Consider the following 25386-nt stretch of genomic DNA (forward strand, 5'->3'; position numbering starts at 1 on the left):
TAAGCCGTGTTTACTGCAGGGGGCGCTTCTGTTCACGTTGCGTCTTATTACACTTCTGAACGGAATTGGGGTGGAGTTTCCCTTTTCCTACCTGCCGGCGTTCCCTCCCTCTCTGTGGGAGGGGGGGAAGCGAACGCACAAAAAGACTTTTGTCGGGTCTTTGATCTCGTTGTCGTCGTCATCTTCCTCTTCGTCTTCGCCACGGGAGAGGAATTCCTCGTGCACCCTCGCACATGCAGGAAAGACGTTCAGCATTTCCAAATTAGCATTTCTTTTCATCCAGTTGTCAGGTGAGAAGCCAGCTGCTAACAATTCCTTCGGCAAAGCGGGAACCACGACGGCTCCGTAGCCACAGGTAGTTGAATCCCCCCCCCCCCCACACACACACACACAGACCTTCCACCAGGTGTCAGGATGCCTGTAATGTGACGACGTCTCTTCCTCCACCCTCTTTGTTCTTGACTCGCAGGCGTTTTTTTTTCGGTTTGGCTGCGAACTCACCGCGTCCCACTTCTGACGCTCCCCTCACTTCCCGACGCGTCCCAGTTTTGATGTTGTCTGATCAGGGTGAGCAGATAACAGGGGAATTTCAAGACGAAAAAAAAGCAAAAGCAAAAAGCTGAAGCTACGCAAAGTCACGGATCTTCCGAAGTTGGTGCACGGTTGGAGGGTAATTAGCGAAAGTTGATCCGCGCAAACAAGAAGCACTGAACTGAACATTTAAATAATTATGATCTGTGTTTTAAGTATATCAGACTTTCTTACGGTGAGATAATAAAAATGTCGAAAAAGTGTCTGAACTTTGGGAATGTTCGGACACACAAAAAAAAACACAAAACCAACCTGCTGGGTTTAAACGTTCTGAATCGTCTGTATTTTTAGTTTTGCTGGCAGAAGAAATTTGTAATGTTTTTGACAGTTGTCTCACACACATAATTCAATCCTGAGTGAGTGAGAATATAGTCAATACGGCATCACGATGTGATTTATAAGCTGAAAAGATACAATGTCGCAAAAGTTTAGGATCAGGTTGGAACAACTAGCACTCCAGTTTTAGGGGTATAATCAAGTTTTATTTCCGTTTTCAAAATATACCCATAAATTTGTCATATGAAAACAATTTTTTTGTTTTGTTTTTTTGTTTGTACAACCTCGAACATGTTATCACAACAAGATCACACAAGTTAACACCCACGTCCCTGCGTTTAATTACAAAGAGTTGCCCTTTTTTCCTCGCCGACGCTTTTTTTTTTTTTTTTACCTCCCTCGAAACATTTAAACACAACTCTCAACAGAACTGAAAGAGAGAGATAGAGAGCGAGCGAGCGAGATATAGAGAGCGAGAGAGAGATATAGAGAGCGAGAGAGAGAGAGAGAGAGAGAGAGAGAGTCAGAGAGAGAGAGAGAAAGAGAGAGAGAGAGAGAGATCTAAACAATACATTACTTCTCCACAACTTTTCAAAATGGCCATCTAATAAACGAGTCGGTGCCTCGGGGACACTGTTGTGAAAGTGGTGGGGGGGTGGGGGGGCGACAAGCAATAACTCTGCAGAGCTCGACTTGGTCCTACCCCAGAAGAAGAAGAAGAGGAAGAAGAAGAAGAAGCAGGAGAAGAGGAGGAGGAGGAGGAGGAGGAGGAGGAGGAGGAGGAGGAGGAGGAAGAGGAAGAAGAAGAAGAAGAAGAAGAAGAAGGCACCGGGCAGTAAATCTCTGCCACCGTGTCTGGCTGCCCACTGCCTTTTACGTCGTACCCAGGGATTTGTCTGGCAGGAAAATCTGCCCGTGATTTATCGCGTTATAAAACGGTTTTAACACGCCATTTCTAGAGCTAAAAGCTCTCCCAGAGTAATAACACCGCCGGCCACTGCCGCTCCTCCAGGAGGGCGCCGCAACCGCCGTGCGGGTGTGCACGGGGGAGAGAGAGAGAGAGAGTGTGTGTGTGTGTGTGTGTGTGTGTGTGTGTGTGTGTGTGTGTGTGTGTGTGGGCGTATGTGTTTAACATTTCCTTGAGTTTTGGGCAGAAAATTAGAGCCTGAATCGTTCCTAGTGTGGAGGGGCAATAGTGCTTCTTTTTCTTTGTTAATTTTTTTTTGTTAATTTTTTTTTTTTTCAATCTCCCAGAAGGTCTTGCAGCATTTGTTGAATACAATAATAACAATTTCTTCACTTCTTTTTTTGTTTTTGCATACAAATAAAGACAAGCGAAAACACAACAGTGACAACGACTGTTGTCGCACCGACAACCGGAGGAGTAAAACGAAACGGGAGGAACGAAAAAGAAAAACAAAAGAAACCCAAAACTCCCTGGACCTGATCATTCGTAATAATTAATCCCGTCCAACAAGAAAAGGCAATGCGTGCACATGCACAAAGGAACGCACGAATGCAACATGCGCACACTGATGCACTCACGCTCGCGCGCACACACACACACACACACACGCGCACGCGCACACGGCCATCCGTTCTGTTCTGCAGCTAACATGGGAATTAAACCGAGTGGTGACGTGTCGCAGTGGCGACGGGCGCCGCCGCTGGAAACACGTGCCTAGTGCAGCACTACATCACTCCTATATTGATATGTCGTCGGTTATAGTGTCATATTCAATGTACTGTATGAACATCATGTCATATAAACACGTCCACGGGTTTTCACTTTAATATTCACATGCCCACTTTTTTTTTCACTAGATCACCGTCATATCGACACCCACTATATTGGTACATCACTTTCGTTGGTCACAAAATCCACTGTGTCAATAGAAAAGGACGGGAAAAAAATAATAAAATCGATAAATTCATAGGCTGATATGTGGACGTTTTTGTTTGACTCTGTCGGTCCGGTCCGGTCCGGTCCGGTTCGGTTCGGGTCCTCTAGATCATTTTCATGTTGACCCGCCGCGGGCCGCTGGTCTCCGCCACCTCCGCCGACGCCCCGTTGGACTTGCGGGGGACGTACTCGATGTCAAAGTTGCTCTTGTGGCGGCCCTTGCCCCTGCTCCAGGCGAACAGCAGCAGGAAGCAGAAGATGACCACGCCCAGGAAGGACAGGCAGCCCATGGCCGTCGATATGATGATGGTCTTGATGTCTATGGGCAGCGTCATGTTGTACAGTACCGTTCCGTTGCCCCACGTGCTGTTGGAGTCTGTCAGGTAGTTGGAGCTCCTGTTGATGTAGTGGGACCTGTCGCCCAGGCCCAGGCTCTTGACCGCCAAGGAGGCCGACAGGCTGGCGTTGCCGGCCGGGTTGCTGGCGATGCACAGGTACACCCCGCTGTCGTGCAGCTCGGCCGCCTTGATCTCCAGTGTGCCGTCCGGGTGCACCTCCACCCTTCCGCTGCTCTTTGCCGTGACGTAGCGTCTGTGGGGCGTAATCCACACCACGGAGGGCCGGGGGGCGCCCTCCGCCGTGCAGCTCAGGTGGGCCGGCTGCCCCTCGTCCGTCATCAGCAGCTGGGTGGTGTTGGGCCCGATGCGCGGCTTGGTGCAGGTCATGTAGCGGGAGACCAGAGGCTCCCTCAGGTCTCGGAGGGTCTTGCCCAGGAGGTGCTCGGGCGCGCTGCACTCGGGCTGCTCGTCCAGGACGTGCAGCGTGGCCGGCTTGTGGCCGTTGAGCAGCCACACCAGTCTGCAGTCGCACACCAGCGGGTTGCCGCCTATGCACAACCTCTGGAGGCTGTCGGGCGAGGCGAACACCGCCCTCTCCAGGGAGTCCAGCCGGTTCTGGGACACGTCCAGCAGCTGCAGGGACTTGAGGCCGAGGAAGGCGCGGGGCTCGATGGAGATCAAATGAGCCCCTTGGAGGTGGAGCTCCAGCAGGTGCGGCAGCTGGCCCAGTTCCCCCTGATGGATGTGCTTTATGTGGCAGTAGGACAAATTGAGATGTGTGAGGTAGGGCAGGTTGCGCAGGGCCGCGCCGGGGAAGGCCGACAGATTGGTGTTGGTTATGAACAAGGTGGTGAGGTTGAGGCCGTGCAGCGAGTAGGGCGGCAGCGACTCCAGGAGCGGCCAGTGGTCGATCTCCAGTCGGCGGAGGCGCGACAGTCTCTTGAATGAGTACGGCTTGAGGACGCTGATGCTCAGGTGGCGCATGCGCAGCTCCGTCAGGCTGTGCAGGTGGCCCAGCGCGTCCGTCGGCACCACGGTCAAGTTAGAGCGCTCCAGGGTCAAGCTCTGGAGGCCCAGCAATCCCGTGAAGGCCCGCTGGGAGATGAAGACCAGCTCGTTGTCGCCCACCTCCAGGGACGCCAGCCGCCGCAGGTCCTGGAAGGCATGGTCCAGGAGAACCACCAGCCGGTTGTGGCTGAGGTCCAGGCGGGTGAGGTTGGTCAGGCCCGACAGCACGCCGACGGGCACCAGCTGGATCAGGTTGCTGCGGAAGTTGAGCGAGCGCAGGGCCACCTGCGAGCGGAAGGAGCCGGGCTCCAGCACGCTGATGAGGTTGTCGCTCAGGTCCAGGTCCTCCAGCTGCTGGAAGGACGAGAAGTTGTCCGGCGTGATGGCGCGGAGCTTGTTCTTGCTCAGGTCCAGGGCGCGGGTCTCGATGGGGATACCCTCGGGTATGCTGGGCAGGCGCTTGCGGTGGCAGCTGACCGACTTGGTCTGGGCGGAGCACTCGCAGCGGGCGGGGCAGCTCAGAGCCGGGCTGGCCAGGAGAAGCAGCAGGGCCCCGACCAGGAAGAGGTGGCCGTGTTGCAGGGCCGGGTATCTCATGTCTCCTTTACCCTCGTTGCCCTCTGTCGTGGCACAAGTTCTTGTCCAGAGGCAGCACCATCACGAACGAGCCCTGCAAGTGCAAAAAAAAAATGATATACACGAGAACAGAACAGGCGCCAATTTATCTGAATTCCAACAATTTTTGCCTCACTGTCCTTTGGCCCTTTTTTCAAATCTTCAACATCTTTCTTTTGCCCTTTTAATGTCTTTTCTCACTTAATAGACATGTCCCTTTTGCCCGTGCACTCGATATGATAGAATTAGATTCACAGCGAGGTGCGACATGACTCCGGAAATATATCAGCGGCGCCAAAGAAATGTGACCCTTCATCGCCGCGCCGGCTCGGTACAAAAGGTTGCAGGCTAACTGACGTCTCCGCTCCCGGCGGTGAGAAATGACCCTCGTTAGCATGACGGCGGGCTAAACGCCCGGGGATTGGTGACGGCTAAGCTTTGCGGAAGTGGTGATGACGGTGGAAGGAGGGGATACACACACACACACACACACACACACACACACACACACACACACACACACACAGTCTCACACACAGTTTTTGCAGCAGCCGTAGCGTTTGATGAATGAATCGACGGAATCGTACGCCGTGTGTTTTTACGCCGGTAACGTAATAAAAAGAACATTTAATCTGTAAAAAAAAAACGAAACAAGAAAAACAAAAGAACCTTCAGCGACACGCTGAACATTTTAGCGGCTCACGTTTCCTGCTCGCAGCGAGCGCCTCCATTAGCCACTTGCCTGTAAGCGCTGGCGTTTTCATAAAAAAGACGCATCCAATTAGTGCAAATGAGCCTCACTGTTTTGTTAGTCCCGTTTTAATGCTTGTTACGGCAAACCAGAGCTCTGCATTGTTATACATACACATACACACACATATATATATATATATATATATATTATGTTGCTTTTATCACCTCGTTACCTCAGCGAGGGAATCACTTTTATGACGCAGCCGCTGCTCTGCTTTATGCCCGAGAAGCAGGACGTCGCTCTCAATGAAGACAGCAGGAAGGAGAAATATGTCTGCAACACCCTTAGCTGTGTGTCGCTGGTGAATGTGGTCTTTAAAGGGATGGTTCAACATTATTGGCCTATTTCATACCAGTCGAGTCCTTCCCTTTAAATCATCAGTGGCAGCCGACACGCTGGAGGTGAACAATACAGCGACACACAGTGGTACACGACCCGCCCACAACTCATCGAATACACAATCCAACAACATTAAAACACTCAGTGTGGCCAACAACTCAGCAGAAGACAACAAGTCGTACAGGAGTAGATGGAAGTAATCAACAGAGTCAGTAAAAAACACTCACGGGAGGATGTATCGACTGATACCGGACGTTTGAATCGCTATTACCAGCCCATCTGTACAGTCAGCACGACACAGTACAGTAAACGGCCATCAGCCAACAGAATTGGTATCAGTTCAGCAGTTTTGGCTTTGATTCGTGTCCATCCTTGGCGGCAGGCTAAACGGGAAGTTGAGGGATGAGGACACGAGCGGAGGGAAGAACAGCTCAACTGCTTCACTCTCCTTCACGGCTCGGAAGACGCGGCGGACCTCGGCGGGAACGGCGCCCCGCAGCAGCCACAGGTTGTCGAATTGACAGAAAGCTAAGTAGTAGAGAGGCTGAATGTAATTGGCTCATTACCAGCGGTGTCTGCATTCTGCTCCCGGCTATCTGCGCCAATTATGGACCGCCGCAAAGCGTATAAGGTGCGACTGGTGGTGGAAGAAGAAGAAGAAGAAGAAGAAGAAGAAGAAGAAGACGAAGAAGAAGAAGAAGAAGACGGACCAATATCGCAGCAGCGGCAGCGGCAGCGGCAGCAGCAGCTTGGCTTGGCTTTGATAGTAAAGTGAGTGACATTCTGAAAATAGAGCAGATGAGGCGGAAAGAGTGCGGACACGCATACACTCTCTGTGTCACTCTCTCCTCCGCAGCACTCCACTCACCCCGTCGCATCGCCTCCCTACCGCCACTCTCTTTATCTCCACTCTCCTCCCCTGCGCGCGTCATCCTCCGCCTCAGCTGCGCCTCGCTCCTGCATCCAGCCCCGGTCCGGCTCGGCTCGGACCCGTCTGGCCCCAGACCCGGTCCGTTCATCAGCTGCGGGCGGAGGCGAGGCGAGGCGAGGCGAGGCGAGGCTGGCTTCTCTATCGATCGCGGAGCAGAAACATCAGATGCCAGGAACGCAGCCTTTAACAAAGAGCAGACCGTTGCCACGGCAACTACAAGCCCTGCGCTCCCATCCGCTCGCTGGAGTCTGCCAATCAAATTAATGAAGAAAAAAAAAGAGAAAACAACGACGGAGAGATGGCGAGGAAGGAGTGGAGGAGGCGGAGGAGCAGGAGGAGGAGGAGGAGGAGATAGGGGAGAATAAGGACGTGGATTTGAGGAGGAAGAGAAGGAGCGGGAGGAGGTGAAGGAGGAGGAGGAGGAGATGGAGATGGGGGATGAATCGGAGGAAGAGGTGGTGGTGGTGGAGGAGAAGAGGGAGTAGGGGAGGAGGAAGAGAGGGAAGAGGAAGAGGTGGAGGAGCAGGAGGAAGAGGAAAGGGATGAGAGGGAGGAAGTACAGGAGGAGGAGGAGATGAAGGAGAAGGAGTTGATGATGAGGGAGGATTTTTAGGAGGAAGAGAAGGAGGACGAGGAGAGGGAAGAGAAGGAGGAGGAGATGAAGGAGGAAGAGGTGGAGGAGCAGAAGGAGGTGGAGGAGAGTGAATATTTTCCAGGATTGTGTTGTGATCGGAGGTTTAAAGGTGTTTCCGATCTATCATTCCCGCCGCCCGGCTATTTGTCAGCCTGTCTGTCTCTGGCCGTCCACTCGGCGCTCCGGTAACTACGTGCGCGTGTCCACCTTATTATCCGTCCTCACGTCTCGGCCTGTTTACCCGCCTGTCTTCAGCCGTCGGCCTCCGGCTCCGCCTGCTCAACACTTGCACTCGGCTGGCGGCGGCGGAGGCAGACGAGCGGCAGACGAGCTGCTGCTCTGCTGATTTCTGTTAGCGGTCTGGAAGTGCTGCCCTGTGGGTCTGCACATCGACAACTTTTTCATTTTCATTTTCATTTTCATTTCTTTTAGGGTTGAGGTGGAGGTGAGGGGAGCAAAATCGGACAAAGCAGAAAGGGACGGAGGGGCGATCATGTGACCTGTATATATCAGCGAGCTGTGCGTCAGCCAGGTGTGCGGCCTTACGTCACAGCGAACAACGAGGCGGCCCTCTGACTCATTTACGCTGGTGTGAGAGGAGAACAGCAATATAAAGCGAATACATATATGTACAAAATCCTTTTTCGCAATTCACAAAAGTCCTGAAACCAAGAAAAGAAGCAGAAAAAAAACCCAGACCCAGTTTCCATAGTGCTACAACGTCACGTCTGCGTGACGTAAGATGGAAAGGGCTCCCCGCAGACTATAGATGGATGGAAAATAACGTCTCAGCGTATGTTCTAGTGTGCAACCTTGGAGAAAAGGGGAGAAAAACACCAAACTTTGATTTTGCTGAAGGGCAGCAGCAGCAGCAGCAGCCGCTTTGATGTTTCAATCCATATCAGGCACACGCCGGCGCCCCCTGTCCTTCACATGCTTTTTTCAGGGCTATGTTTGCTTTTTGTTTTGTTGGTTTTTTTGGCGGGATGTTATTTTTTGTTTTTTGAAGATGGGTTTCTCGCAGTGAAAGACTGCCCAGCTGATGCCGCTTGACAGCCGGTAATATAATATGATGCCGCGTCATCCTTCAAGAGTCTGTTTACGGAGCCGCGACGGGTGCGAGAACGGCAGACAGAAGGCAGAGAGACACTTTTTTTTTTTTTTTTTGCATCAGAATACAACTCGATTACTGGCCGAGAAGCTCCGCAAAAGGCTGAAGGTGTTGCCCGATTTGGCCTCATTGGTTTTTTTTTTTTGTTTTGTTTTTTTTTTTACTCCACATCATCACATTTGAAACCCGACAAACGTCGCTGCTGGGTGGATGCATTAGAGATGCTGCACTGTGTCGTTTGACGCAAAAAAGAAAAAAAAGGTGCTTTAAATTTTTCCCTGGAAAAGCCGGACGCCAAAACTTGTTAATTTGTCACACAAAACAGAAAATTTGATTTTTGGAGCTGACCTGCAAGCAACAAAGTGAAGACACGCAAAGCATGTGGGAAAATAGTTTTTTTTAATAAATGAATTGAAAAGAGAAAATAGTGATGAAACACCATGTGAATGGAGAAAAGAAGAATTTCAATGGTAGTTTCAGGTCGACTGGCTGCTGCAGCTGCTAAAAATATCAAAACCCCTCAAACGCTGGTGAGGATGAGTCTGACGTGCCCTCTGTCGAACATTCGGGCCAAGAGACTAATCATCGTTTTTTTTGCGTGAGAGAGCACTCCGAAAATTGGCAAGGTCATAAACTTTGCGAGTTACAAATGAATCGGCGTTAAGTCTGGAATAAAGTTTCTAATTGCACTTTGGCCGGCCGCTGAGGGAATTTCGCTTCCAGTGGCCCAGTTGCTTGCGGCCGCGACCCTGATATTCTGCAGCCTGCTGACGGCGGTGGAACATGTTTAGTTCGGTAGCCGCTGAGTTTTTTTTTTTTTCATCCACTCCCTGCTGAATCCGGCCGTATTTTTAGAGACGCTCGGCCTCAACCGTGTCATGGAACCGGATTGAAAACATACAAGACTTCTGGGTAAATTAGAATGGCTTTTTATGTGTGTGTGTGTGTGTGTGTGAGTGTGTGTGTGTGTGTGTGTGTGTGTGGGTTGGTTGTAGGGGTCGCTGAGAAGGGCAGCCCACAGCGTTGAGCGTTTTGGGATTTTGCTTGGGAATTGGATTAGAGTCAGTGAAAGTGCAGAAAATCTGACAGCCTGAAAAGGAGCTGCAGGGTGAAGCGTGAGTCATTGGGAGAGTGAGCGAGAGTGGCGCGGGAGAGAAAAAAATAAATATATATATATATATATATGCAGAGAGAGAGAGAAAGAGAGCATGTGTGTGTGTGTGTGTGTGTGTTTGGGGGAGGGGGGGGAGGAAAAAGGGGCCAATGTACACTAGGAAATGAGCAAAGTCATGCTCACAGGATGTGAGAGGCGCTGCGTTTTGCTCCGGTCGTTTGTGATTTCTGATGTGAATTACAGCGTCGGAGTAAAGCTGCGGAAAAATGACTGAGGCTCTGCCGGGGGTTCGGCAGAGCGTCCGGAAGGACAAGCTCACACTCACACCGCTGCCCGGCGCCTTGCGGAATCCGCAGTTTCATCTCCCAACTCTTCCTCCCACCTCTGACTTGAAAAGTCAGAAGTGGGCCCAACAGCCGGACGTCCCAATGCATAGATTGGTTCAGGAGATTGTTTTTATTTCTTACTAGCATGAGAACGCTAACGAGGCCGAAGCCCGCGTACGTCCATATGTTGTGTCTCCTCAAAAAATGAGTGCAACAAATTGTCAATAAAGAACCGTTTAAAAGCTCTGAGGTGGTAGGTTTGTTTGCTAACAACAATGCTAAAACAGCGTAAGCTAACAGCATGGACGAAAAAGCCACCGAAAACAAGTCGAATCCATCACCGTCTAAGTATTTGAATAGAAACGACGGATCAGCGGCTCAGTTCTTCCTCCACCGGTCAGGTGGAGAACTTCTTTTTAGGTTCGGTGTTTCAACCTTTTTGCGAATTCTTGAATCATTTCCGAACGGAGCGCTCGCGCGCTCTTCAAACGTGGATTGAGCGTCTCAGTGGCAGCTACTCAATTCATTCCCCAGTTAAATTGGCAGAACCGGAACCCGCCACGAAACCGCAAATGGATTTTTGTGTTTCATCTCTCGCTTGTTCCCACGTTTTGAAGCCGAAACCCATTTATGGGTCAGTGGAAGAACCTGATGGAGTCGCGGCGATGAATATTTAAAAGGGCTTGGAAATTGCGGCATTGATCCCTACAAAATTATTTATGAATAAATAATGGGCGGCATCGACAGGCGGTGGCGGTTTTCGCTCATTGACGAGATTACGGCCGCGCTCCTTTGGAACAAAGGCCGACAGATTTCGACTGTGAACGACTGCGATCACAGATCAGAATGGCGTTGGCTGAACTCTGGCGCGCGTTCACGTTTATTGACGCGGCTGCCATAAACCGCTTGAATCGCTTCTCACCCTGGCTGCTTATTTATTTATCCTTTTTATTTTCACATTTGTTTGCTCATTTGAGAACAAACAGGGGGTTGTGTATCTTTAAACCAGCAGCAGTGAGGCAAACCTCTTTGTGTTTTTTCCCTATGAAATATTAAGATCAGGGTCCGGCGGCAGGAGCTGCTGCTGCTGCTGCTGCTCCTGCTGCTGCTCCTGCTGCTGCTTCTACTGCTGCTGCTGCTGCTGCTTATACTGCTGCTGCTGCTGCTGCTGCTTTTACTGCTGCTGCTTCTGCTGCTGCTGCTGCTGCTGCTGCTGCTGCTGCTTATACTGCTGCTGCTGCTGCTGCTGCTTTTACTGCTGCTGCTTCTGCTGCTGCTGCTGCTGCTGCTGCTGTTACTGCTGCTCCTGCTGCTGCTGCTGTTACTGCTGCTACTGCTGCTGCTGCTGCTGCTGCTGCTGCTGCTGCTGCTGCTGCTGCTGCTTTTACTGCTGCTGCTTCTGCTGCTGCTGCTGCTGCTGCTCCTGCTGCTGCTGCTGTTACTGCTGCTACTGCTGCTGCTGCTGCTGCTGCTCCTGCTGCTGCTGCTGTTACTGCTGTTACTGCTGCTGCTGCTGCTGCTGCTGCTTTGGCCATTTCCAGATGTAACAGCGGCATGAATAATGGAATTATCTCACATGAGAAGGTTCACATGTGGGGGATTATTGCCGCAGTGTGAGCATGTAACGTAACATACTCTGCATGGCAAATGACCTGAAAGGACGCCGCCGCCGCCGCCGCCGCCACCACCGCCCTCTTTCTGCTTTAATCTTTTTTTTTCTTTTTTTTTTTTTTCATCCGTCCTGTCTTGCACAACACAAACGTCAGACTCCACCCCCCAGCCTCCCACAGCGCCGGCGTTCCGCCAGGACTTTGATGCTGATTCGAAGCCGGAGACCTTGTTGCTGCGATGCATCGAATTAACAAAACATGAGAGATTGCATTCATCAAGTTGCCGGGCGAGATCCCTGGTGTTCTTTGGCCTTTTTATAGTGCCACAAGGAGACGAGGGCGTCGGATCGCAATTATTTATTTATCTATTTATTTATTCTTCAAAGTTTCGAGGCAATTGTTGGAGTGGCAAGTTTGTGCAAAAGACAAGCTAATTCTGTCTGTATGTGTGTGTGTGTGTGTGTGTGTGTGTGTGTGTGTGTGTGTGTGCGCGCGCTTCCTATTCTGGTCAAGTGCACACCCGCTGACAACCTCCCCGCCCCGCCCCCTCCGCAGAGAGCGAAATGTCAGCCGCTCTCGTTCCCAGGATGCAGCGCGGGCGAACTGGAGGAAGTTGCTGCCTGTGCCGCCGCCGCTGCCGCCGCCTCCGCTCGGCTAATTAGCGGCGGCCCGTTGAAACTCTGCCAATTAAACGGCTCCTTTCTGCTCCAGCGGCCGCCGCGCCTCCTCTTGGGCCGTCAGCGGGCCCACGTGGCTCCGCCCACTGCCTGGGGACCGTTGGAGCTGAGGCGGGCACGCCACCAAGTTGTTGATGTGTTTGACTAAGAACCGGCGCTCGCCTGCCGTTGGCCCAGAAGGTCAGAGCGGCGTTTTTTATCCACGGGTCGACGCTTCCGACGCGGCTCCACGCGAAGGTGTGGCTATAAAAAAAAAAGCCGCCGCGCCGGCTTCGTTCCATCCACCCACCATCAGCTCTTCACAGGCTGTCACACCTAAAAAGCTCATCCAAATCCGGGGGAAACGAGGCGAGATTCCAACTCCAACCCCAACACACACACACACACACACACACACACACACACACACACACACACACACACGACACACACCTCCATCCAGATGGCACCAAACCAACTTCCTCCCAACTTGGCTACAGGTGGATCCCAGCTCATTATTCAATAAGTCGGTTAAACCGCTAATTAGCCGCTCGCTTAATGATCAAATACACACACACACACACACACACACACACACAGATATCTGCGTGGCTACGCGATACAAACATTAAAATTCATGTTGAATTCGACATTTATTCCTCCTTCCTCTTTAAATTCCATCTCAGCCCGGTTGCCACTGAAGTGGCGGCCCAACAATAATCGCGTTGCGTGAAGAAAAAGCAGTGTCGCTCCATTTTAAAGGCTGCTTGGGTTTCATGTAAAGAAAAGAGAGAAACAGAAGAGGGAATAATCAGATTTTTCCTCCCTGCTTCTGCTATCTTAGCATATGTTTTGATGAGATTCCCTCCTCCTCCTCCTCCTCCTCCCCCTCCTCCACTTCCTCCTTCGTCTCAGCCTCTCTGCGCCTCTCGTGGACTCTTCCCTTGAAGGACACCCTCCATATTAGGTTCCTGTCTAATTTTAGTCTCGGGAGGTAGAACTCATCCATTTTTCATGCTGTATGCAGACGACAAGTGACTCAAAGGAAACCGTCGCAGCCCGTCCCGATCCACAATGAGATCTGTCCAAGCATATTTTTTGTTGATTTGTTTTTTTAATTCCTTCACATTTCTCATATTGTGGTCTTGTGTGTGTGTGTGTGTGTGTGTGTGTGTGTGTGTGTGTATGTTGTTGTTTTTTTAATTAAAAAAAACAACTGCTTTTATTGTGAAGTTCCAGGTGCAAAGAGGCCTTTAAATTAACATTGGGTTGAGATGTTGAATATGGGAAAAAAAAGCGTGTGGGGGGGGTGGAGGGGGCTACACACAGTGAGCATCCCGTCTTCGCCTCAACACGTCGTCTCTTTCAATTCCACAAGGCAACAAACACGGAGCTGAGACGGCGCTCGCTGCTCTGAAAGGTCAAGCGCCAACCCGCATCCGGTCGCCTTTTAAAGAAATTTCGAAAATAAATAAATGCAAAAGCAAAGCAGAGAGGAAGCCATAGACGTGGGAAGGTCTCGACTCCTCCAAGGCGCTCTGTGTACGTGGCGGGGGAACCCTGGGGAGGCATTTGTACCGTCCTGGTGGGAGCCTGTTGCAATTATGCGGCGGGACCCGAATCGATCGGCCCGCTATCGACTCCGCCTGCCCTTGATTTTAGGGATTCAGCAGGCGCGCTGGTGAATTTCTGAGGAGATGAGAACGTTGGACAGTGCTTTCGCTCTTCAGACAAGGGCCGGCAGGCTCATAAATAAGGCATTTTAATTCACTTTTGCTCGCGGTGGAGCGGAACCACGGGCCGAGAGAGCGGGCGAGCTAGCGGCGAGATTCAATTAGAAGAAAACAACGCCATGATGCTTTGCACGTGAACTTTTGTCGGACGCTCGGTGCGACAAAAGAGCGAGCGAGTTGCGTTGTTGTACTCCAGACTTCGGCGTCTTGGAGGCGGCTGGAAGCAGCCAGACGTATCTGAATATATCCATACATATATACATATGTACAAGCATACATACATGTATATGTGTTAGATCATTTTTTCCATCTCTATTCATGAGCTGCAGTGCTTCTGTTGATTGAATCTTTCTACCAGAAAGTATTTCTCATAATTACCACAAAATTTTTTTAATTGGCACAAAACTGCATATGTAGCCTAGCCTTCGTCCCGCCTTAACACTTGACAGACAGAAACCAGGCGGGTTTCAGAGGGCAGAGCCAACATCTGGAAGGGTGGGTTTTGGTCGTCTAACCTGTGGCAAGGTGTCAGAGCAACACTGTGACATCACGAAGGGCCGGTTCCCAGTAGTCTCTGGCAAGGCAGAGGTTGCTCCAGTTGGATTTTGCTAATTTGCGGGGGGTTCGCCGGCAGGATGGAGACACAGGAAAACATTAGTGCAGTGAAAAAAATGGAAATCAATATCGGGGCATGATGGGAACGGGCCTCTTTGCGGTGTGTCTATCGGGTGATGTTTGCCGTACGGACTTGAAAACCCGCCGCTCAGGTTAATCAACACGTCCAGTCCGAACCCTTCGGTCCAATTAGCGCTCGCTGTAATTATCTCCTCTGGTTCCTGGTTCCCAGGTGGATCAAATGAGGCAAAAAACAAACAAAACAATTACTAACAAGAAGCAGAAGGTGTATTATTTCCTCCTTTAATTCATTTTTGTTTTTTGTTTTTTTGGTCTGTCAAAAACCTTAATTTAATTGAGAATTCTAGACGTATCGGTCGGATGGTTTCGCTACCTTGGATGAGACCCCGGCCGACTGTTTGCTTCAGCCGATTCCACCGTCTTCAATTATTCATCTCATTTTGACCCGGGCGCTCCCCAATCAAGAACATATATATAGGCCTTTGTGTTTGGAAAGCCTCCCCCTCACCCAGCTGCAGGCTTTCCTTCAGTCCGAAAAAGGGAGGAAGAGATGAATCATCCCGATGAATCAGCGGCCCGCTAATTAGCAACCGAGCGCTAATAATTACAGAATTAGCTCTCTTTTACTTCCTAATTTGTTTGCACGCTTAAAATTCATGCCAATGGAAGTTTTTCTCCTCCTTCTTGACCTGCATGCAAACTTCACAAGTGAGTTTACGTTTTAAATCAAATTCACCTCCCACCGGCGCCAATCAAATGTTTCTATGCGTCGGAAAACTCGCGACGGCTCTGCGGCAATGGAAATGAGTCGTTTCCTGGTGCCGGAGTCATCACCTCGTTCCCACTTCCTGGATCTCAAAGTGGAACCCTCCTCTTCCTAATTGCCTCCACCTGATGTTTTCACCACTGAATTCAGCCACCCTGGTGATTTTAACACTTAGCAGTTATTAATAACGGGGCTCCTGATGAAAGCTCGGGAACACTGGGTTGGTCTGTGGAAGCAGCGGTGGGTGGAGGAGGGCTTTTTTTTTTTTTCTCCCACTACAGCAGATGTGAGAACTCGAGAAAATGTTTTGTGCCAAATCTGGAGCGTCTGTTCACGGTGCAGGAGTTTGTCTCAGACGGAAAGGGAGAAAAAAAAAAAAATTGAGACGCATCGTTCGGGTCGGCGTTTTAATGCACAACTAGATCTGAATAAAGAAATCAAAAATCTTATTTTTTTGGCCATTCATACCTTTGCTCAGCTTCTCTCTTTATTCATCTCTTTTCTACAACTTGGCATTCATCAGGCTCTTTGGCGCCCTCTGCCATTAAAACAAATGAAAAAAAAAAGTGCTTGCTAGCTAGCAAACATCTTATTGCTGTATTCAAACACTTCACTGCTGCGGTAGCGAAAAAAACAAACTTCTTCTTCTACTGCTCTGCTTGGGAACAATAACGTCTCTTTAGGTTCGTGGTACTTCACATTTGAACTACATTGTGCTATTTCATACAAACTTTGATGAATTTTTCCAGCGCTCTTTCGCAAAGGTAATGGCAAGGTGAAGGAAGATAAATGAAAACATTTCAAAGTATTTCACCCAAGCTCTCTCTTCCTTTTTTTTTTTTTTCCCCTCGGCTGCCGCCGGTTCCGTTTGGCTGATGAGGAAAATATGCTCCCTCACTGCTGTCACTCATCGCACAAGAACACATTTCTTCTATTTCTTTGGCTGCCGACCAGAAGGATATTTTAACAGAGGAGCGAGTGGACGACGTCAGGAGGAGGGGGGGGGGGGAGACGTATGGTTTTCCTGGAGAGCCGCCACCGCCGCCGTCACCGCCGTTGAGTGGCCGTCATCTTTTTTTTTTTTTTTTTTTTTGCATCAGACCCTCAGCGAGGGATTATAGTCCTCAGTGGCTGTGAATAACATGCGGGGGATTAGCACGTTCGCCTGTCACCAAATCATTCTGGAGGATTAGCCGTCCCCCCCACCGTCACTCCACCACTGCTTTCTTCTTTTTTGTTTTTTTGTTTCCTGCTTCACTCACTATACGGGGTTCGAGTCAGTGTGACGGCCAAGGTGACATTGTGGGATGTTGTGGGCAAATCACGTCACAATCTGCTTGTGACTAGTGGGCGGCGCTGCGGTCGACCGACCCTCCAGGTGGGATTATGGTTCCAGCGATTTAACCTGCAAACCAAGCCGGGCGTTTTGATTAATTTTTTTTTTTATAAGGGGGTTTAAGTGAGTCGGGCGGGTCGAACTCACTGATTAGTTTTCAAATTCACTCCCGGAGCTCATCAGTTAGTGGCTTAAACACTCTCACTTCTTCTTCTTCTTCTTCTTCTTCTTCTTCTTCTTCTTCTTCTTCTTCCGCAACGACTGGGTTCGAACGAGAGTAGCTGATCAGCTGCTGGGCTGAGCAGTTTTTTTAGCCTTCGTTCACGCACACGTGGCTATTTTTCACAAATCCAATTTCAGCGCTTAAGAAAGTGTTGAGAAATTCAAACAGCGCTCGTAATTAATCTAGATTAATCAACTTTTACACAACTTTTTTTTTTTTTAAAGTGGTGCAAAAAGTGGTTCTCAGTCAGAACCATCCACACCTCGTCCTCCCGGATCAAACAGTCAGGACACATCCTGTCACGGCAGTGAGCCAAGATCCCAGCTAAGGGTGTAGAACCCAGAAAAAGAACTCCAAGCAGAGGCAGTGAGAGATTCACTGCAGAAGCTATATAAATTACCTGCCAGGAATAAATAAATGGGGGGCGGGGGCGGGGGGGGGGGGACTGGAAAGCAGACAACTGTTCGGAAACGAAGGAGATAAAATCCACAGTCCCATGGCAGCAGATCAAAGTGGAAAGTGTTGGGGCTGAAAACACGAGACGAGGTGGAGCCGAGCAACATACTGGCGGGAAAGAATGGGAAGGGGGGTGGGGGGGGGGCTCCTCAAAATGAAACGGGACAATGAAAAACACACAAAGGAACGCAGGGAAATGGAAATGCACCGAGCTGTTGGTGACTAATATTATCACTTTCATTACCACTGATACTTTTATGATAATGGGAAAGCGTCCTTTATCTGAACCTCGAGCTGCAGCAAAGAGAAACTTCAAATTAAAGGAAAAGAAGAAGAAGCTTTGGCTGCATAAAAAAAAATATAGCAAAACAAAACAAAAAAATTGAATCAATAAAAAAAAAGAAAAAAAAAACCTTTTGTGGAATTTTTGCCTCCACTCGCGAGAGAAACCTCGAGGCCCGGAGCGACTGGGATTTGTTGACACCGGAAAGTGGATCCACGGCATCAAATTAGTCTCTGCGTATGTGTGTGTGTGTGTGTGTGTGCTCGCGTGTGAGCTTTACTGACACTTTCACAGGATATCACCATTTCCCTTCTAATTGGCTGCCAGCGAAGCCGCCAAGCAAAGGAGGCCTTCAGGGAGCCGCCGCAGGGTCGGAGCCGCCGCCGCCGCCGCCACCGTGCGCCCCCTTCAAACACGCCATGCTTTTAGCTCGGCCTGATGTCCACTTACAACGCCACCGCGGCGAAGTGAGATGGAGTTTTCGTGGGCGTGTGTGTGTGTGTGTGTGTGTGTGTGTGTGTGTGTGTGTGTGTGTGTGAGAGAGAGAGAGAGAGAGAGAGAGAGAGAGAGAGAGAGAGAGAGTTTATCACTGCACAAAGACTGGACTTCACAGCGCCTGGAGAAAGCGGTTTGGCTGGAGCCGCTGTCTCCTGTTCAAACTCCTCCCACTCCTGTAGTCGACTAAACAGCAGGCAAAAAAAGAACCCCCCCCCCCCAACCACACACACACACACACACACACACACACACACACACACACACACAGTCCTGTGGGACGGCGGATTAACGAGCGTCCCGCCGAGTGAAGCGCCGCGGAAATTCATTTAGCGCCGCTTCCCTTTTTTTGGCGGCCGGCGAAGCCAAAGCGTGTTTCGCCCGCCGCGCACGCAGAGCCGTGCGGCTCAGCCGTTCAGGAGAAAACACAAACGTGCCAGAAAGAAATCTATACGAGACGGAGCGGCGGGCACAGGTGGGCTTCCGAGGGACGTCTAGCTGGTGGGGAGCATCCACCACCGTCAATGAAGGGCAGCGGAGGAGCTGCAGCAGCTGACAAAGGTGTTCCTACTACTGCTACTACTACTGCTACTACTGCGACTACTACTTCTACTACTACTGCTACTGCTACTACTACTGCTACTACTGCTACTGCTACTACTACTACTGCACTACTACTACTGCTACTGCTACTACTACTACTGAATACTACTACTACTACTGCTACTACTACTACTGCGACTACTACTACTGCTACTGCTACTACTGCTACTACGACTACTACTTCTACTACTACTTCTACTACTACTACTACTGCTACTGCTACTGTTACTACTGCTACTGCTACTACTACTACTTCTACTACTTCTACTACTACTACTACTACTACTGCTACTACTACTACTACTGCTACTGCTTGTTGCCGTCAGATGTGGGTTGTTGACTGGTGGCCAGCAGTGGACGAGACAGACAAGCGCACCTTCTGGCACTTTCAAGGATGAGAATGATGACGGAACAATAAGAAAAATTACACTTTTTGGTCCAGATTCTGAACAAATTTCATGCTTCTTGTATTTGTGTCCAATGAAAATCAGGTCTTGTTTGACCTCATAACATCTCGAGGTCCTCCAACATATTCAAACGACTATCAGTCGCTCCTTTTCAAAACTGAAAATCTGAAAAAAATGTAAATAAAATTTCCAGGTTGTATGTTTTTGTAAGTCACAGTCACACACTAACTGCAGCCAGGTCCGAGTCCGTGGCGACACTCTGCATCCGTCTCGTCTGGCTGAGTGCTCCCGGCTAGCTCGCCGCTCCTCTAATGGGCCATTAAAACTGATAAATGGGCGGAAACATTACAACCACTTAGTCACTCGCACAAATCGAGCCCTCGCTGCACTTTTTTCTTTCCCTTTTTGTTTTTTTCAAGACGACGATCAGCGTAGAGCAAATCGCTCGATGAATTTCCTTTTTTCCTTGCGACCCAAAGAGCCGCGAAGAGTTGCAGCGAAGTGCCGGAGTGAACTCTGCCGACCTTGGAGCAAAGTTGGATGTAGGAAACAAACACAACAACACAAAAACAGAAGTGAAAAAGCAGAGTTGGACTGCACAAATCTCTCCAATGATTCCTGGGTTGCTGTGCTAAACAGAACCAGGGTTGGGCGGGGGGGGCGGGGCGGGGATACATGCTAAATCCAAAATAATCAGGCCCTTTTATCGGCTGTTGGCATCTACAGTCAGCTTTTAAAAACCATAAGTGTCCGGAGAGCCTCTCTAATCCGCTCTGTTAACTGAAAAAAACAGCCGGCCGGAAAAAAAAAAGAAGAAAAAACGCAGCTGAAAGTTTGGGACTGTTAAAAATATTGACTCGGCAGTATTTATGTCGAGCTGGGCTATTTTTGGAATGTGACTAACTGCCTGCCGTAATTTTGCTCTGCAGGAAAATTCCTTGTGTTTGGCCCGTTGAATTCCTGTGCATCGTTTATTTTCCCCTCCACCTGTGAGGCAAAGATGTCAAGAACGCAGGAGGGGAGTTTTGCATTCCGAGACATTTCCAAGACAACGGTGAGAGGCGGGCGAATCAGTTGGTTCAACTGACGCTTAAATCTGACTCTTTGGACCTGAACTGAACTGAACTGAACTGAACTGAACTAGCAGGGAACGTGCATAAAAAAAAATTAAAAAAAATTCAAGTAAAGAGAATTTTCAGAATATCTTTTCATCATCCGGGGGAAATGAGTCATCACTTTGATGACTCATGTCACTCTGTGGCATCTTGGCCCTAAAGCTGAGAACTGAAACATGGAGCTGCAAATCAAACAGCCCGCAGTCAAATGACTCAGACCAGGTGCTGGAAGCTCCCTGTGAACCTCAACAGGTGGTCTTGACCGCATCCAGCCGGACGGGTTTGCGCCGCCTGTGTCAGTCTGTGTGGACGGCGGTGTTTAAAGGATCAGCGTTTCGATTTCTGGAATCAATGGAGTTGATTCATTGACGTTTTGACGGTGACAAAGAGGAGAGTAGATAGAAACGGAACGTGGTGGGGGGAGGGGGGTCACGGGTAATTCGCCGAGAGGGATTTCGAATCATAAGTTGACGGTGCTCCGTCTTTTTCCGCGGAGTTCAAGTCTCCCCCCCCACACAACACACACCCACTGTTAACGAGCCGAGATCTTAAACAGTCTCCAACTGACTCACAATGAGAGGATTCTCTGGCCACTGGAACAGCCCAGCGCCCCCCGCAGACCGGCCTCTGGCCTCCGTCCCTCAGAGAACTGAGGGAACCATCGGGGGGGCTATGTCTGTCTGCCGCGCCTCTTTCATACGTAGCCAAGGGATTTTTAGCCAAGAGCTGCTGCTCCTGCTGCTGCTGCTGCTCCTGCTGCTGCTACTGCTGCTGCTGCTGCTGCTACTACTGCTGCTGCTACTGCTGCTGCTGCTGCTGCTGCTGCTGCTGCTGCTGCTTCTACTGCTGCTACTGCTACTGCTACTGCTGCTGCTTCTACTACTGCTGCTGCTGCTGCTGCTGCTGCTTCTACTGCTGCTGCTGCTACTGCTACTGCTGCTACTGCTGCTGCTACTGCTGCTACTGCTGCTGCTTCTACTGCTGCTGCTGCTGCTGCTGCTGCTACTGCTGCTGCTTCTACTGCTACTGCTGCTGCTGCTGCTTCGACTGCTGCTGCTGCTGCTGCTACTTCTACTGCTGCTACTGCTGCTGCTTCTACTGCTGCTGCTGCTGCTGCTGCTGCTGCTACTGCTACTGCTGCTGCTTCTGCTGCTAGCGTTCCAAGACAACAGATATTAGCGGCAGCTCTTCCGTTGGGGGAGAAAAAAAATCCTCATCATTTATTAACGGCATGCGCGACCACTTAACGCAACGTTTGACATTTTAATGCCGACACGTTGATGAATAAGGCGAGAAAGAAAGCGTGTGACGGAAATGCTAATACATCGGACCTTTAAGTGACGCGTCAAAGTTTCATAAAGACGCGCTGGACCTGCGGTAAAAATGATCCACGTGAATTGTGGCATGTTTTTTTTTTTTTGAAAAAAAGAAATGGAAAAAAAAAAGGGGGAGCTCGGCGGCTCGGCGGCTCGGCTTTAATTGGCGCAGCAGCATCGTATCTGTGAATCTGCCGACACCCGCCAACCTTGAGCTGGATTCAGGTTGTGTGTGTATATATATATGTGTGTGTGTGTGTGGGAGTGTGTGTGTGTTGCGTGCACACAGCATTGACTCCCTGATAAATGGCAGCGCCGCTAACGGCTGTCGTTATGAATAAGCCTCTGGCTCGTCGTCCACAGAAATGGATATGAGGCGCCGTGATTGATCACATATTTATTTTCAAATGGATCGATACGCACACACACACACACACACACACGCACACACACACACGCACACACACACACACACACACACACACGCACACACACTGATTCTCCGTCGTTGCTATGATCCTTCCAGAAACACTTTCTTTTAATGCAAACAAAATGAGACGGCCAGAACACTGAGAGCGCCACCATCTGGCCGCTACCGTTCTGGACTTATTTCATCACTTGTTGCGCCTGCAGTGCACAACTACGACACCTAGCGGCGAGACCACGTTGCACAGCGGCCCTTTAAAATGGCAAGATGAGAATCCAGGCTTGAAATCGTAGCCGTGCTCGCTGGCAAGAAAAGAAAAGCCAACCTGATTCTCTTTGTCCTCTCTCGGCTCCGCCTTCCTTTACATTCCGCACATGAATTTTTGATGCCGAATATCTCGCCGGCGAAAATCACGGCAAGACGGCAGCTTTTTTTCTCACGCACGCCGACAATTTGGTGCTACCAAGACCGGAATGAAAAAAGGAGAGAGATGATATGGGTCAAACTCTGCTGTTTTTTTTTTGTTGTTGTTTTTTCTGAAAAGAGGAGCACGGTAAGGAGCTCGCAGCGTACCTGAGCAGAAAATAGGCCCGTGTGAGCGCCGGCTGCATAATGACGCTCTCTTAAGAGTTTCCCACGCACAACTGTTAAGAGTTTAATCATGCAACAGAGACGCTGCTGCTGCTGCTGCTGCTGCTGCTAGTGCTGCCGCCGGGGGTAGTGTTGCTGGTGGAGGTGGAGGAGGAGGAGGTGCTGGGGACCTTGAGTTTGCTGAAAGTGACGCCCACAGAAAGCACCATCTGCAATGCTAATCGCACTTGAGCAACAGGAGGAGAAGCCGCCGGGCGCTCGCAGCGCCGGGCCGCATCTTGACGGGAGGCGCTCGGCCCCAATCTGGATTCAGGGTAGAGAGGCGGCGATTAAGAGACCGACGGCGCTGCTATCGCTCTCTCCTCCGTGCTGACGGATGCACGCTGGTTCCTTTGAGTGTATTTGTCGTGCTGCTGTTAGCTGTGCGCTCCATCCTCCATGTCCTGACCTCTTTTCTTTTGCTTTTTTGTCTCCTGAAAGGTCAGCATGCACGAGTGTTAAAAAGTGGGCCGATCCCGTGGTCCACGCGCGTCATGATTTATTGAGCGGCCCCGTCTGGCAGAGAGCCTGACGTGAACCCGGCTGCTGCCTCGGAGAGTATTTTGAGCCGAGCCTAAGAGCACTTAGCTCCGCCTAAAAAGCAGCTCCGCTTAGAGACACGCACACGTTGCCCGAGTCCATTTTCATGCCTTGCTAGTCACATTTTAACGCCCTCTTTCTCCCCCCCACCCCGTCCTCAAGGGGGAGCTCCACTTGTTGCAGAAATGTATTTACCTGTCACGCAGAACCAACACCGGGGCAGAACGCTTGTGGCTTGTTTGCGTCAAACATAATCTCGTCACGGCGGCTCGATCGGCTCGCTCGCTCTGAATTCCCGCTCATCCACCTTGCAAATCTCCCACAGGGTGCGCTTTCCCCCCCCCCGGTTTTTACGTTGATTTCATAACTAATTAGCGTCTCAGCCGCTTCCCCTCCACCAGCTTCCTCCAGGGAGAGCGACCCGCTCTGAAAAAACAACAGAAGAAGATCAGGGAGAGGAAGAAGCTACTATGACCTGCTACTATTGCCACCGAATCCCTTCATGAAAAAACATTTTCTGCAAAAAGTTCAAAAAGCGCTTTTTTTTTTAATTTGCTCGATATTTCACGGAACCGCTGCAGCAACCTTGCAATAAAAGCTCCTTCTTTTCTTCTCCTTCTTCTTCTTCTTCTTCTTCTTCTCCAGCGACAAAACAAGTCAACCCTGAGACATCCCAGAACATCCATATTCACGGGCAGGAAGCAACGTTTTGCAGGATTATACATGCGCCGATATTAAAAGGGAAAATACAAGACGCTCCTTACACTTGAGGCAAAGAGAGTTGCCACCCACCAAAGACGCTCACATAAATAAATAAATTAAAGTTCTCATCGCTGGGGCATGAAAGGAGCTGGCATTAATTATCGCCTGTGTTTAAGAGTTGCACGCGAGCCCTGATCAGTGTTGAGGCACTGCGCCAGTGGGAGAAAAAAAAAAAAAAGACTTTAGAACAAACACAGAGACACAAACTATATTTATAAACAAACGATCGTTTGACATGCAGGAGGCGCCCGTGCTCTGCGTGTGACGCAGATTCCTTGCGACGCTTTACTCGTTAGCGAGCGGCAAGGCGGATTCCGCTCAGCGGGTGATTATTAAAAACAATCAAAGTTTGCGCGAGGAATTTTTCCCTTTCCCCTGCTCCGCTGCATTTATAATGACGCCGTTAATCAGCCAGCTGGTGTTCAGCCTGTTAGTTGTGTTGTCGGCGTTGTAACGCTCGAGCACAAGGAGCCCGGCCGAACAAGCGCGCAGAAATACGCTCTCGGTTACAGCTAAACGCAAGCGTCGCCACTCTGGGATTTCGTTGGAAAACAGCAGGGGCGTGGGGGGGTGGGGTGAATCCTGGAAGGGGGGGGGATTATTAATTCACTCAGTCGCTCTGAGCCGGTGGCCTGGTTTACATCTCAGCGGGAGGAGGATGGCGCTAAGTGAAATAAACAAACTGGGCAGGGTTTTTGTGACGTTTTAGGAGAAGCTTCAGGCGGCAGGAGGAGAACCAGGACGAAGAGATGACGGACGACGTTGTCATCGTTCCTGGCGACTGGTTTTTGTTCCGCTCTGCCGCTCTCTCGGCGAATTCGTTCCCACCCGCTGGACAGAAATTCGTGAATCCTCTCTGAAAGCCTGGTTAGCCCTCTGTTGACAGCCTCCCCGCTAAAACTCCCCGGCTTCCTCCAGGCTTCCACAAGGCTGGAACTGGAGGCCAATCCTCAAAAAAAATGGCGGAGCCGACGGCTGGCAGGGAGGCGTGGCCGCGGACCTGACCTGACCGTGAGAGCCCTGTGTGATGTCACAAAGGGAGCCATCTCCAGAGCTGGGTGTTTTAACTCCACATAAGTTGGAAGTTTTCTCGTTGTCGGTCAGAAAGCCCGGCGGTTCTGCTCGCATTTGGGGCCTTGGAAATCAAAGATTCACCTGTTGCTGCAGCCAATGCAATAACTACCCAGAATGCATTTCAGTGCATCAGGCCGGCCACCCACCTACATACGTTCATCTCGTTCATACGTTTTTTTTTTCATTTTTCATCTGGTCACGTTGTCGGGCGGCAGTGGCGGCGGCGGCGAGCTGAAACATTAAAGACGGCCGCCGTGTTGAACTCGACCTCTGGGGGGCGACGAGGCTCCACACGCGCAGCAAACAACACCTCACGGGAAGTGGCACACATCCGGATGAAGGAGCGAAGGGGAAGAGGAAGATGAAGGAGGAGGAGAA

General features: G+C 50.3%; 1 protein-coding gene across 1 annotated transcript; it reads right to left on the reverse strand.

Moving 5' to 3' along the window:
• Window positions 1-1065: 1065 nt before the first annotated feature.
• On the reverse strand, window positions 1066-6900 carry lingo2b (leucine rich repeat and Ig domain containing 2b). Its single transcript, XM_076023465.1, has 2 exons — window positions 6693-6900; window positions 1066-4786 (listed from the first exon to the last, which is right to left on the reverse strand). The coding sequence occupies exon 2, from the start codon at window positions 4711-4713 to the stop codon at window positions 2875-2877; it is 1839 nt and encodes a 612-aa protein (XP_075879580.1). The 5' UTR covers window positions 4714-4786; window positions 6693-6900; the 3' UTR covers window positions 1066-2874.
• Window positions 6901-25386: the final 18486 nt, after the last annotated feature.

The sequence above is a fragment of the Nelusetta ayraudi genome, unplaced genomic scaffold (assembly GCF_046127955.1).
Source record: "Nelusetta ayraudi isolate G7.1 ecotype Tasmania unplaced genomic scaffold, CSIRO-AGI_Nayr_v1 ptg000015l, whole genome shotgun sequence".
Taxonomy (NCBI): Eukaryota; Metazoa; Chordata; class Actinopteri; order Tetraodontiformes; family Monacanthidae; genus Nelusetta; species Nelusetta ayraudi.